Below are 15,558 nucleotides of genomic sequence, written 5' to 3'. Positions count from 1 at the left end.
ACTTCATTAGATTCAGCTTCATTAGCTTCCTTTCCTGAGTAGCTTATGTAGCTTTGTTAGCTATTATTTAGCTTCATAAGCTATATAGCTACCATACCTACGTAGCTTTTTTAACCTTTAGATTTAGCTACTTTATCTATGTAGCTAATGTAGCTCTGCTATTTTTAGCTTTAGCTATGTAAGTAGCATTAATTACATTGCTAAAAAAGCTTCATCAACTTTAGATTAAGCTGTTAGCTACAGTACCTATATTATTTAAATAACATAGCTTCATAAGATCAAGATTTAGCTACTTAAGCTTCATTTCACATGTAGATATTGCATGTTCTTTAGTTTTAGGTTTAGCTACTTTATCTGTGTAGTTATGTAGCTAAAGTATCTTTTTGGCATTAGATTCAGCTATGTTAGCTAGAATACCTATTTTTTATGTAGTTAATGTAGCTCTGTTAGCTTTAGATTGGCTACCTTTGTAGCTACATAATCTATGTGGACAATGTAGGTTTGTTGGATTTAGCATTTAACTGCTGGTAGCTACATCTCCCATGTAGATTACATAGCTCCTTTAGTTTAAGATTTAGCTACATGTAGCTATGTTTGCTACATAGCTAAAGTAGATTTTTTGGCATAGATTCAGCTATGTTGGGTACACCTATTTGTTTTACGTAGGTCTGTTAGCTTTAGATTGGCTACCTGTGTTGCAACATTATTTATTTAGCTTTGTTAGCTTTAGCAGTTAGCTGATGTTTGCTACATTAAATTGTTTTAATTGAGGACAACCTTTCTTCCTTCCTTCCTTTGCTTGGCTTCATTAAACGTTTTGTAAATAGGTTTTGCAGGTCAGGTTTTTAATTTTTAACCTTTGGTAGCCCTACTCTTTCCTTAACACTTACCCTAAATCCAACTTGAAGTTTATTATAATTTTATTTAAATTTTTGTCTCATGTGTATGTTCTGAAAGAGGTGTCTCACCTCAAGACTTCAGAAGAGACAGTAAAATAAAATAATGTAAGAATTACACACTGGAGACCAAGGGAGATATTCCAAAGTAGTCAGAAGTGCCCAGTACTTCAAGGGAGGCTAAACAAACATTAATAAAGCCATGCAGAATACAGCAGATCAGTTAAAGGCATCCCAGACCACCTCTGTATGCAGGTCTGAGCTTATGGATATCAAACCATTTTTCATTACACACTGAGGTACATCTACAGATATGCATACTGTACTCTGTGTAAAAATGGTGTATGTCAATCATACTGTAAGAATAGAGTGCACAAAGAAAGAGTAAAAAAAAAAAAAAAAAAGGTTAAATCCATTATCCACATTTTGCAAACCAAATATGGCTAATGGATTCTTCCTAACTTGAAACTAGCTGACTAAACGCTGATAAAATATTGGATTTGACATTGGTCAACCAGGAGCATCCTTTCTTTAATACAGTAGCAACCTTTACCCCACATTTCCTTCCTTCAGCCTTGAATCCAATGAAATCCCAATGTCCAAACATTCCCTAAAGACAATGCGATTACTGTAAAGTTCAGTAAATAGACTGGTGCTCATTCACATGCAGGATGCTCTTCTTTTAAACCCTCTGAACTTAAAAATAAGGACGCCTCTCCTAATCTTATTCTGTGCACTGGTGCTCAGGTCAGATCCACTAAACAAATCATTTGTGATGTTCAGACAGAGCCTCACATTTGATTCTTCGCAGGAACGTCCATAACTCTCTCCTTGTAAAGGTCACAGATCAACTCTGTTAGTTCAGAGCAGCTCCAGTCCACAACAATTCACGGATTATTCCTGCTGCGTCAGGTACGGCCCCTCGGCCCCTCCCGTGCTTACAAAATCATTTTGCTAATGGAAAGCGCCGAATTGCTTCTGAACTGCTGCAGAAAAGAGAGCAAAAGTTATTTCATAGGGAGCAGCAGATAATCCATTTTGCCAACACAGACCTGAGAGAGCACCCACTTATGCTATCAAGAGCAGCGGAGACACTCTAATCTATAATCCACTCTTCATTTGTGATTGCTTACATCAGGAAATTGCTTGCATCACACGTCCAGAGCTGGAATAATAACAAAGTCTAAAATAAGTGGGCTCAGGCTGCAGCTCCAGCCTGGTTTATATGCAGGGGTGATGCTGGCCGGGCGACAGCAGCGGCTCTCACAGCGGTTAATGAAGAGCTTATGCTTTGCCAGACATTCATGATGGAAGTGGCAGCAGAAGGAGAGCGTGTGGCTGTCTGTCTTTTTAGGAGGAAGCAGCATAAACCAGAACTGTGTGTAATTACTATTGCAAGAGTCCAAGAGTGCTTAAATAATGCAAGAAAATCTACTGTGGTAAAGAAAAGTTAAATCAGAATAGTCCTGCAGAAACATGCGTCTCAAGTAGTTGTGGTGTCATTTCATGTGTTTTCTGACTTCTGAGGAGAAAAAAATCGTCTTGTGTGCAGAAACCACAATGCTGCATGTTACAAATGTGTCAGCAGCAAGTAGTAGGAAGAAAACAGGCTTGTTTTCCTCTGGGAGTTTGCACAGTGTGAGTTATGATGAGGCTTTCACATATTGCAAAATAGACGACATGATGAAATGGCTTTTGGTCTCTCTCTGTCTCTCTCTCCTCATCAGAAACTGCTCATTATTTCATCAGAGCGATTTGGTCGCTCACTTTTGTTGACCTTATTTTTACTCCAACGCAGCCATTTTTAACTACACCAAGATTTCATTTGAATAAATAGATGGACATTTACATAAAAGTACTTTCAACAATCAGAGCTCCTTTGCACAGTGGCATAATTTAGAACCAGTATCCAGGTCAAACAAAGTTTTATAGGTGGATTTGTGATGTTAAAATTACAAAACAAAAACAGTGTGTATTTATTTCGTAGGAATATTGCAACATGTAGTCATAAATTTTATAAAGGTGGACTCTGCCAATAACTATTCAGCCAATATTCTGTTTCTCTAATTAGAAAGCATCCAAGGGCAGAAAGTCCAAATCAGACCTGCAATTTGTCTTCCTAATTATCAGGAGTTTAGTGAAGCATACATAAAGAGCTCTCGTACTATCAGGAAAATAAAGAAAGAAAAAGGAAACATAGAAGTAATTTATTGATTCACTGTCTTGTCTTTAATGAAAAGAAAAATTGTGACACAAATGTGAGTTACATCCTTAAAAGCCTTTCTTTTCTATGGAAAAAGTAGTCTAAAATTGAAAACACAAAACAAACAAAAACCTATGCTTTTAGGGTTTCACTCAATGTGTTTACATGCAGGAAGAAAAAGTTGATGTATTGTGTTAATCTAAAACTGGACTCGTGAAATGCATGTAGACTTTTGGTCCTACGCTGTAAAACAGAACATGTTGAAAGTATTCTCAACGTTTTTTTGAAAGTGATTACATCAACGTTTTTGAGTTGTGGGAATGCATTTTTGAGTAATTCCTAATATAACTCAAAAATTTAGGTAACCGGAAAAACTATATTTGTTTAGTAGCAGGAACTTGACCATGGCACTTATGTTGGGTTATTTACACTGTGGAAACTTCCCAACACTTCAAAATTATGTTAAAATCAAACTGAAAACAACCATTTATATTTGTCATAGAGCTACATGTTCTTCATTGACTTTGATCTATCCTTATTTTTTATCATATTTTCTTATCTTGAACATTTATGCCACTCAAAGTTGGCCAACTTAAGGGACTACAAGTGACAGTAAGTGAAAAACGCACACTGAACCAGACAGTCCTCACTCATCATGGTCTGTATTCCCTCTACTGTGTACTGAGGATGCTCCCTACAGTGGGACTTCTCAAACTCAGTCAGTATCTTTATTCCTGGTGCAAAAGGGCCTAATGCCCAAGGGCATGCTGGGGAAAATCTGCAGATTAAGGGATGATTGTCAGATAATTTGAGTACAATTGCAAAAAATACACAAAATGACTGAGTACTGTTTACATAAATCATATAGCACATAGTACTAAATCATATGTAGTTTGATTTCTCAAAGTCACACCATAAAGGGTTGATGATCAATTTACTCTTACCTGAAAACAACTAAATCAGACCCAAGCAAGACTAGGGTTTAACTGCATTTATGCTTTAATCTTATTTGACCAGGAAAACCTCATAGAGGTCAAGAATCAAGAGTGTCCTGACCAAAACCCAAAGTTTCAGACATAAAACATAAAAAACTATGAAAAAAACATCAAATCCTGGGTCACAGAGCAGAAAGTCATCAGCCAAATATCTAAAACCTGATAAATTTTCCTCCAACACCTTTCTAATCTAATCTATTTTTTACCACAGACAAATTTTCTTGCAGTAGATTCCGAGCTACATGAGCAGCCTACCTGAAAGACTCACTTTAGTGACAGATAGCAAAAGCAAATCTAGGGACTGAGTCACAGAGCGAAGGCTATAGCTTCCAGCACTTTTCACATAAATAGAGTCACGCAAGTAAGAGAGAAGCAGATTGAATAGAGTTATAAATAAGGATATGCCAGTTATTCTGTCTACAAGTGGCCAATGAAGGCGACCCAACTGGAAAAAACACTCAAAAAGATGAGTTATGTTTTATAGATTGGTAATGGACCTCAGTAACCCATGGTATCCAGTATTCAAACACCTAGACATTAAAAAGACAGCTGACTCCGTAGTAGATTTTGAACCAATGGTAGAACAATGAAGAAATGCTGTCCAGATCTGATCAAAACTGTAGCTACATGTAAGCTACTAGCTTCAGCAGTGGCAGTCAGTTCTACAATGTACTAAACTCCACCTGTAAGTATTGCAAACCCATGCTAAAGAAGGTGGGGAGAAAAGCAAAAACATCTATCCTCTTTCCACTATGAAAATCCTTTTTGTTCTATTCTTTGCTCTTGTTTGAATAAAGAGGTGTGGCCCAGTTTGGATAAAAATGCTGCTATACTGTAGCTACATTGGAGCTAATCGCTGCATCAGCAGCCATTGTATCGACTTACAGTGCAACTAATCCCCACACATAGCTATAGCTAACTCATGCAAAAACAGCTCAGGAGAAGAGGAAAACATTTTTTCTAATGAAAATCTTTAAATAAAGTAATGTGGTCCAGTTTGGATAAAAACTGCTGCTATACTACAGCTACTTCTGTGCTTATTGCTTTAATGGCTGCAGCTATTGCTACTGGCTTAGTAGAACTAAACCCCCACTCATCGCTACGGTCAGGTCCGTTCTAAGACTGGGCAAAGTTGTTGCAGATTGGAGCTCTGCAAGAAAGATCTACCTGATGACATGGAACCTGGCCAGTTAAGTTAAACTGCTTTGTTTAACCCTCCTCTGGAGGTGCAGCTTGACTAAAGAGAGAGAATTCCAGTCTTTATTTCCCTTTAAAAAACCTTTCCCATATCTAAATTTCAAGTATTGCTTATGCATCTTTAATTTTTCCATGCTTTTCCACACCTTAACCCTCTCCGTCTCTATCTTTCAGGTGTCTCAGGTGCCTGTGGAGGCCTGCGGACAGTACGGGACGTGTGCCGAGTGCCTGAGCTCCGGTGACCCTCATTGTGGCTGGTGTGTGCTGTATAACATGTGAGTCTCTGTCTCTTCATATGCTCACATCTCACATCACAGGCGAAGGATTAAAACTCCAGCATCAACAAACAGCTCATAGAGATCTATAAATATGCTGTGGCAGCACGTGGTCACATGATTCGTGCAGTTTGATATGAGAGAGTTATTATACTCTGTGTTTCACCATTATCAACAGCTGGCAGGACAAACGGAGAACCAGGGAATGGTTGTTGGGCAAAGTGATCCCTCTTAAATAGCGCTATTTAGGACAGCAGAAACCAGATTGAGGCAGGGGGGCTGACTGGTATTAATGGTAGAGGAGGGATTACAGTCTGTGTGGCACAGCGGGTGTACAAACTGCACCTCCACATACCCGGGGAACATTTTGAACCTGGACGAAGCTTATCTCCACCATCTTAATTATCTGACCCTGAGGTTAGCTTGCATAATACCTCGATATGGAGCAAAGGGGATTCGGGAGATTAAAAACCCTGTGTTTGTGAACCAGCTGCTGAGTTTGGAGTTGACCTGAGCGAGGGATTTACCCACTGCCTCAACTTATGACATCTGCATTTCAGCTCCGAATATCTTGATGACGATCGGCTTTTTTTAAATTGCAGCTCTCAGTATTATCACATGGAGAGGGGTAGAAAATAATGGGGTTGTTTTAATCTAAATTACCTCATTAACCAGTTGTTTTTCCTTTTTCCTGAGTGCTGACTTTGTCTGCGAGACCCATTACACTGTTTATTTAAATGAATGCCTTACACTTATCTGTGAATAGATAGGCGGCTGTTCCCTCAAGTAACCCAAAAAGTGAATCATTATCCCTCACTGCAGAATGAGACTACTTTATTTCTCTGTCTAATAAACCCACATCAGGGTCTTTTTCCTGCCTTTGAATGTCTGTCACGCTGTGTCATGTGGACCCTTTCAGGAGCTCACTTTCCCACCCCTGGCTGAGTGCACCTTTCGAACCAAGGGTGGGCGTAGCTGCACATGTGCAAAGCCTGGAGGAAAAGGGAACAAATGGCTCCATCAGACAAAACACGGTGAATAATAGAGATGAGAGATGAAAGCCCTCCGACTTTTTTTTCCAGGCACTTCAGCTGATGAGCGGTCAGGAGGTGACTGTCTGTACTCCTGTGGCGCTGGTCCGCCTCAAGGAGCCGAGCTGGCAGCAGCTGTTGCCGCGTTTCCATACCGCCTTTATATTGTGCTGTAATTACAGCGGAGGCCTCGGTGCTCTTTGAGCTCTCTCAGGAGGTGCCGCCCCCTCAGCAGCATCAGAGCCAGTGTATTAAGAGCCATCTCCCCTCGCTGTACATGTTTAAAAGAAAGACATGATGGTGTGCAGCCAAAATGCTCTGATTTAACTCAACAGCTGAGACTCTTGTTCTTTTGAATGCAGCATTTATGATTAAACACAGCCTGCGTGTTATTATCTAAGCCTGCAGAGACTTTGCTCCTAAAATTCCTCTTTCAAAGTATCAATGCAGCCATAATAAAAATATCTCTTCCACAAATCCCTGCCTCTAAAACGGGATAAATTGCTAAAAGTTTCTTCCTTCTTTTCTTCGCCTCGCTGTAACTTTTAATGTCCTTTTGCATAACATTTCTCCGTTACAAGATTAAATAAAGGTCACACTCTGGTGCAGACACTCTCACTTCTTACTTTTAATTGCCTGTTGGGATGTAGGAGGATCCAAGAGTTGAAGCTTCTTCGTCTGTTGCACTCTGGGTAATTTGTGCAGAAGAAAAGCACGGTTTAGATATAAAAGGAACAATTCAACCAAGCATGAGACAGGCAGCAATTTGGTTCAGATGACCATGTTGAAACTGAACTTATCTAAATATGCTAAGTTCTGTGTAAGAGTTAAGTTTAGTAGCTAAAACATTTATTTTACATAAAACTGATATAATTCATTTAAAGAGAAGTTATGGATAGCCTCAGGTGTTGCCTAGTCATTGTAATGTAATCCACTGTTAACTTGATTTACATGTTTGCTTACAACCTTGATCTGATCCTCTGCAGCCATGCTAGGAGAATATGACGCTGTTATGTAAGCTGTGACCAAGAAGAGCAGTTCCCTGTTTCTCTCAGCTATCTGGAGTGACCACACCCCATCATGAATGAAAAAAAGCCTTGAAATTGAATGGTGGTAGATTAGAAAACAGTAGTAGTAATGTAATAAATCACTATTTTATGCCCCCAAATGATGAATGCGTGTAAATAGGGATACATGCATTAAAATTGTTTAGCAAATAAGCTGGTGCGAGATGTAGGAGTCGGTGTAACTTACTACTGACATTTTTTTATTAACACAGGCTTGATATCGTGGTTTATAATTCTGTATTAAACTGCGATGAACCTCCCGCTCGGTTGCAAAAGAAGAGCTCTGTGGCTCTGGGCTGAAACTAGAGAGGGACAGATGATCTCAAATGAGGGATTTCTGAGCAGTATATGAAACATTGTCAGTCTGTTAACAGAGACTACAGTCTGCAGTGTAGTTCACACACCTCATTGTTAACCCTCACAGGTTAAGTTAAATAACTTTGAACCATGAGGTGTAGCCTCTTCCTTTTTTTCCTCAAGTATGTACCCATTGTGCAGCTCCAGTGACGCATGCCTTTGTAGCCCTTACAGAAGCTTTCTAGTGAGCCTGGAACTTAGGTGACTTTCTGATGTCTTTAACCATTAAATCTACACCAGTAAATCTGATATTTATCTATTTTTTAATCAATTTTTGATCTTTTTTTACTGCTAGCCACTAAGCTTAATGGCATATTGTTTTCCTGAATGCTTTGTGAGTTGCTGTTGACCAATGGCAGGCTGTTTTCTGCCATCGGGTCATGCTGTGTCCACCATATGGTTAAAATGTGCCAGTTTTCCACAGCACAGTCAGTCCAGAAAGTTTATAACAGTATTGGAGTGGAACTCAGTATTGGACGATACCCAGTGCTCTGGTTTGGGATCTGTGTCGGAAAGGAAAAAATGGTGTAGGAAGATCTCTGTTGCTAACATTGTGTTGCATTACTTTAGAAACAAATGTAGAATTCCCTCTTGATCTTTTTTACATACCATGTGGTCTGCTACACAGCTTTCTTCTGCTACACAGCTTAATCACAGACACTTTGCTGTGTTCATCTGAGGTGTAGGGAATGGAATAAAATAAAACTTGTGTACATCACTTGGCCATTTTTCAAAGTTATAACTGTATAAATTCCACAGAAACCACCGGAAAACCAACGTTGGTAAAGACTTTTTATAGGGATCAATGAGGCAGTTGTCCAAGCATATGTGTAGCTGCAAGAAATGTAATTGGCTCGTGGTGTTAGAGGGCGGTGCTTAGTGATAGGTAAATTAACAGAGCAATCAGGACACATTCAGTTTAAACAGGTGACAGATGCAAACAAGATGGAGAACTCTTGAGCAGCCAAGTAATACTGTGGAAGTTATTGGTGACAACTCAGTAGAAAAGGCTAATACCAAAAACAAAAGTGACCCTGAAGGATGTTACCCTGATTTGAGACACAGCAACAGAGATGCTTGCTCCCACCACATGGCTATAATAATTCCCCACTGTCACTCCACTTCTTTACCTTTGCACTGAGCCCTGCATCAGGCCTTTATTGCTGTCCCCTGTGTGTAACTTTACATTGCGTTTTTACATTTATACAGCGTTGTTCTGCCTTCCCAGCTCAGACATGTGACATGTCTCGCCCCGTTACACCTCTCCTCCTGCTCCAGCAGCGGAACCATTCTGCTTCTGTGACATTTACACTGATGGTAAGATGTAGCAGTCTCAGTTTGACTTGGCAGAACACAAGGTGCTAGTGCCTCGTACAGATGGAATAGGCAGACTCACCTTCAGCATCTGCATGAGACACTCTGGACACTAGACTGACTTGAATTTAAAACCAGCCACACTCAGTGCAACAGCTGTTTGTGACTCCGAAGAGAGAAAACAGACAAAAATAGACCCATGCCTGTCAATTTCACACGTAGTTTCAGTTCTGTTTGAAACCAAAATCTGCATCAAATTGTTTGAACAGTGGCTACGTGTTTGGTTTAGCCCTGATCCAACTATTCTGTTTGAAGTTAACCAAGAAAAGAGGAGAACAGACACCATTAATGCCTGTACGACAGAAACTACAGATTCTACCTTGTGCTGCAGACTGGGATGACAAAGAGGTTTGACACAGTGATGGTACCACATTAGTTGGGATGACGACCTTCAATAAGTAGAGCTAAGCTTGGCTTTGGATGCCAATAAATTTGAAATTTTAGATTGACTATGAAAATCAGTCATACGAGGGAGCACAGGCTGTTAGGTAGGGCGAATATGTAGCTCTTCTGCCTTTCAGCTGTAGAAAGCAGGGATGCCAGGATTAACATGGAACAAACAAGTATGATTCAGGCAAAGAGAGTAAGTATTTTGACTAAAATGTCAGGATTTCTTCTGAACAGAAACTGGTCTTAAGCTTTTTTAAATTTTTCATCGACTAAACTAAAACTGTAAAGAGAAGAAAATGACTAAAATGTGACTATATCTAAAAAGCATTTCAGTCTTAAACCTGAGACTAACCTCCTTTGCGGTGCAAATAAACAGCACAAAAATGCAAATAGGAGCCATGCAATTTTCCAAATAAGTTATGCAAATTGAGAAAAATTGTGCTGTGAAAGTCGTCAGTGTGTTTTGCACTATCCTTTGTACACTGAGATATATTAGAGTGGAAGATAAAATGAGGTTCCTGCATCTGTCTCCTTCTGTCTGTGCAGTCCTGTTTTATTTAACTGTTTTAATCATGTTATATATTAAGGCCGGACTTGAGGTTCACTGCAAGAAGCTGCAGGGGAGTGATATCAGAAAGCTGAGCAGTGATGAGCCTTGTGTTTGAAGTGGAGACTATGCTCATTGTACGGGGGGTGAATTTTTTTGTACCACAATGGTTTAGATTATATTTAGGAAAACCTCACTGCACACTGATTGGCGCGTCTCATTTGATTGACAGATAGCTTGACAGGCAGACGCTACCTATCTGTCAACCAGAAGGCTAGCTAGCTAGCTGGCTGGAAGCTGAGCATAGTGGGCGGGCCTCTAGGTTGATCCAAAGTTTGGTTGAGACTGTAATTTCAATATGGAAGCCGTCATGGATTGGCTTCAAAAGCAGTTTGAGTCCACCTATTGTAAGCAGACAGCTGACTTCACACAGACTTTGTCCAATTCTTTCAACTGTCTATGGTGGCAACCCGACTACCCACCCATACAACACTCACAAAGTCTGTGTCAGGACCCTTCAGTTGGTTGTGGGAGATTTTCTTTGGGTTGCCAAAAGTTATCTGAATTTCTTCACTACAGTTTTTAATGGGACATTTATTTCTGCAATATACATTATAGACACACTGGGGAGCTCCACTCACTCTCCACCATAATAAAACACACAACAAGGATTAATGTTATCCAAGCTAGCACTGGCTATCAGCCCAACCAACCAGCTGAGGATGGCACAGAACGCAGACCTGATCAGCAGTAACCTACTGAAAACCAAGCTGTTGGGTCACGATGGCTTTTATCTTCTAAAAAGTGGTTTTCCAGAATAAAGTTTTGGAAACACTGCCCTAGGCTGTGCTTACTCACCACATCCACCCCTTATTCTGCCCTAAAGGTGTGGACCGTACCATTTTTTTCAACAGAGTATTTTCCCATGCCCCTAGTAATATGCAAGGACATCCAGAGCATCAATCTCCTTTTTACACAATGGTGTCCTCAGGTGGCTTACCTGCCATATCTGTGCCTTACTTCAGCCTCAAGTTTTGGCCCAAACATGCCTAAAAGTTCTGCACAGTTCTGTATCAATGGACTAAAGTCCTGTTTGGTCTGCTGCCTGTCTCTATCTGTTACCAGGTTACTCCTCTATCTGCCTCATAACTCTTCCACCATTGGCAAAGACAAGTGTGTTCATTGGTTAGATGTTTTCTCATCTGAAGCCTACTTTGAAAAAACTGAACATGGTTAGAAAAAATATTAGTTGCAATTTTGTACAAAAAAATTACACTGCTGATGTGAAAGCTTGCATTGACTCATCTAAAATAATAACTATGTGTGTAAATTTATGACTAAAGTGATGTCTATTGAGTCAATAGGATTCTGTCTCGAGGTACATGTAGTGTTTGTTGAAATGGTCAAGGTGGTCCATGTGAGATATTTTCATCTCAAAGCGTCGTAATGATTTACTTTCTGCCTTACAGAGCTGTGCCCTTCACATGGATGTTTGCAGGTCTGTTCAGTGTTAAATTTGCTGCCCTTTTTTTTTAATAATTGAATAATTTGTCCTTTTTCTTCACAGGTGTTCACGGAAGGATCGGTGTCAGAGGGCGGAGGAGACGTTCCGGTTCGCCACTGACATTGACCGCTGTGTTAAGGTTATCGCTCACCCCGACAGCATCGCTGTGTCAGCACATAGCGTACCGGTGAGTCTGCTTTATCATTGCACCAATCACTGTCACTCCACGCACACCGAGCCCGCGTTTATGAGCAATCACTGAGAGCGGCCTTGTACGTGAACAGGAACATGTACAGTAACTATAAACCTGACTCAACGCTCGCTCTGACCTCTGAGAGACATGAAGACAGAAACACAGCTCCCCCTCAGGGGGGATTCACTCAATTTGTTTTGCTGTAAACACATTTAGTGTGAGATGGGAGACAAGTGAAAAAATTGGGTGAGGGATGTTTTTTTGTGGCAGTGAGCTGCTCTGTCTGCATCTCTGATGCATCTGCCAAAAGGTTGATTACATTTCCTGAAAGCTGAATTCAGCTGTTTTGCACTGTGGCCAAGAGCTCAGAGGACTTAAGTAGTGTAGGAGCGGGGATTAGCTCAAGGAAATAGTTCAACATTAAAACACTTTCTTTCTTTCTTTGCCCACAGTTAAACGAGAGGATTAATACCACTGCGGTATCTGTCTCTTAGATAGTTTATGATGTTTCAGCCAGTTAGCTTAACTTTGCACAAACACTGGAGAGCAGCTAGCCTTCTTATGTCCAGTAACCCTTAAGCATACTAATTAAAATCTCATTATATGATCCGTTCAAAAACAGAATTTTAAAAACAACCAATTATTCTTTTACAGGAAGGATAAGTATGATTTCTTTGCCAGGAGCAGTCATTTTTGTCCTTTTTACAGAGCAGCTTCTGCATAGATTATATAAATCAGACTTAAAGTGTTAATTAGCGGCTTAAGAAGGGCTGAAAGGCAGATTTTGTTAGCTAAAACTAAATTATTCTTGTCATTTCCAATGCAGGAACTTGCTAAGCTAACCCCCTCAAGTTAAACTTTTATATTAAACAGACGGATGCAAACCCTGAAAGACAACCTGAGCAAGAAAGTGAATGAGCAAAATTCCCCAAAAAGGACAAAAAGCTTCCCGAACTCTGTGAGAGTGAGTGGAAAACTCCAGTGAGGGAGAATGAAGTCAATTTAGAAAAACTTCAGTTTCTGAGTGTCGACTTGAGGCAGGCTTCAAAACCAAGAAAGTCTTGTTTATCCCAAAAAAACTAAATGCTTATTATTACAGCAGAAATTAATGTGTTTACAGCCTGGTACTGAGACAATGTTGGTCTCTTTTTGGTAAAAACTCTACCAATACTAGCTTATAATTACACAAAGTGTGATTAGGAGTGTAACGGTAAAAAAAAGACACATAAAATCCCAGATTTATAATTCTACATTTCTGTCTCTCTTAATTACTATAATATGGCTAAGATGAGTGCAATGTATATTTGTTTCTATGTAGTTTTGTTTAGAACTATCAGTGATAGTTGGTACAGCCTGTGATGTAGTAAACATGAAACAAAAAGAGGAAATTAGGGGTTTAAGGTACGCCCCATGTACAAGAGGGGCCTGGGTTCAAGTCCAGCCTGTTGCTACTTTCCTGTATGTCTCCTCCCACAGTCTCTCTCTATCCACAAAAAGAAAACAAACACCTATGCAAAAAAAAAAGCAAAACAGAATTGTATGGCCTAGCTTCTGAGTTGAAAGAATAAAATTGAATAAACTGCAAATTAAATACATGCAATATTAGAGCACTGTGCAATATGCATGATTTATGAAGAGTGGCGTGACCCTGTTGTTAGAAAAAAGCCAGTACAGTGGACACTAGTGCAAAATCCTGACTCATGTTTGTCAGTGAAGGATCAAGGATGGTCTTATTTTATTTAAGCGCTTGTAGCTGCTCTTCTCTACTTCTAAATGTCCGTGCATAGCCTTTAAAATGCAGCAGCATCAGTATAACCTTTTACATTGGGATGCTTTTTAAAAACATTGCAGAGGTGAGGAGAGGAAGAAGGAGCTGATGGGTTCTGCTTGTCTGCTTCTCATGCAGCGGGAGTAAACTTTTCTTCTTTGTGTGATTTGTAAAGCCAGCTTCTGTGTCTTCTTTGTTGGTTGATAAACAGCGGTTAGCAAGCACTTACAGACATTACTGCTGCCTATATAGAGTGGTGCAGTGATGATATAATTTTGCAGACAAAACCTAGAAGTTAGGCGGTGAGCCTATGGGGTTTTTGGATCAATGCTGAAAATAAAATCTGTGTCCACTATAAGTCCATGAAACTGACACGTTTAGTTCATAAATTCATCTCCATAAAAAATGATAATACGAGCATCATATTTGGTTTGTAAGAATAGTTGACGAAAGAAAAAAGCTGATGTCATGCTATATTGAAATACACAGCGTCATCAGCATGGCTCATGCAAGGAGGCAGGCTCAGTTTAGCCCTTTAGCAAATGCCTTTATTATGATACAAAGAGATCTAAAATTCAAAAGTGTGGCACTTTTTGGATGTTTTTTATGTCAAAAAAACATTAAAATCTCTTGAGCTTGTGTTTGACTCAGACCTTGTTTCAGGCATTTAACTGAAACTCAGTCAAAATTTCCATAAACAACCAGACGAGGGAACCAGAAGTGGTAAAATGCAAACTCACTTCTGGGTTTTAGGACTCACACCTGCACCATTCCATAGACGGGTAAATACTGTCTTTCTACTTTCTTGTCTTTATATATTTTTTAATGCTTCACAGGTATTTGTCTTACGGCTGCACCCACCAAACTGTGACCCCTGAACCCTCACAGTTCAGGACGAATACAAAACAACATTACACCCAAAGAGTGATGCATCTTTAGGCACAACGAAGGCTGTGGCTGATTTGACTGATGGATGCATTTCCAGCATTTATACATAAAATATATTTATCTACATAACCAGTGTCTTCACTCTAGTGGTGCTACATAAATATGTAACTCTATGTAGGTCCCAGTGCCCTGTTCTTGCATGTTCCACCCCGTTACGCCTCTCCTCCTACCTCAGCAGCTGAATCATTCTGCCTCTGTGACATTTACACACATGGCAAGATGTAGCAGTCTCTATTTAAAGAGGTAGCAAAGTGCTAGTATCTCATACAGATGGAAAAGGTAACCTCGACTTAAGTATATGTGTGAGACACTCTGGATGCTGGACTTGCTGTTATTTAACTTTTAATATGAAAAAGTATAAAAATGAATAAATTTTATACATAGGACTCAGTCCAACTGCATTTTTTGACCACTGAAATTAAAACAGATAGCAGACTCTACCACACTTGTCTGTATTGTGCAAAATCCACTATATGTACAAAAGTATTCTGATGCTTCACCATTCTAATACATGTACTTTAATATGGAGCTTTGCTACTGTAACAGCCTCCGCTCTTCTTCGAACACTTTCCACAAGATTTTGGAGAATTTTTCAGAAATTTTTGACCATTCATTCTGTAGAGCATCAATGAGGTCAGGCACTAATGTTGGACGAAAAGGCCTAGCTTGCATATTCTGTTCCAGTTTATCCAAAAGATGCTTGATGGGGTTGAGATCAGGGCTCCAAACTCCTCAGACCATGTCTTTCTAGTCCTTGCTTTGTGCAAACCCCCAGCTGTTGCCACAAAGTTTGAAGCACAGCATTGTCCAAAA

General features: G+C 39.8%; 1 protein-coding gene across 1 annotated transcript in view; it reads left to right on the top strand.

The window, feature by feature from the left end:
* Positions 1-15,558, top strand: part of LOC121507547 (plexin-A2-like) — a 210,553-nt gene that overhangs the window by 100,433 nt on the left and 94,562 nt on the right. The window contains exons 5-6 of the mRNA XM_041783970.1: positions 5,466-5,566; positions 11,900-12,023. Of these exons, the coding sequence (XP_041639904.1) occupies positions 5,466-5,566; positions 11,900-12,023 (225 nt within the window). The remainder of the gene's footprint in view (positions 1-5,465; positions 5,567-11,899; positions 12,024-15,558) is intronic.

The sequence above is a fragment of the Cheilinus undulatus genome, linkage group 3, assembly GCF_018320785.1.
Source record: "Cheilinus undulatus linkage group 3, ASM1832078v1, whole genome shotgun sequence".
Lineage (NCBI taxonomy): Eukaryota > Metazoa > Chordata > Actinopteri > Labriformes > Labridae > Cheilinus > Cheilinus undulatus.
Note: the sequence above shows the minus strand (reverse complement) of the source record. Positions and strands in the feature narration are given on the sequence as shown.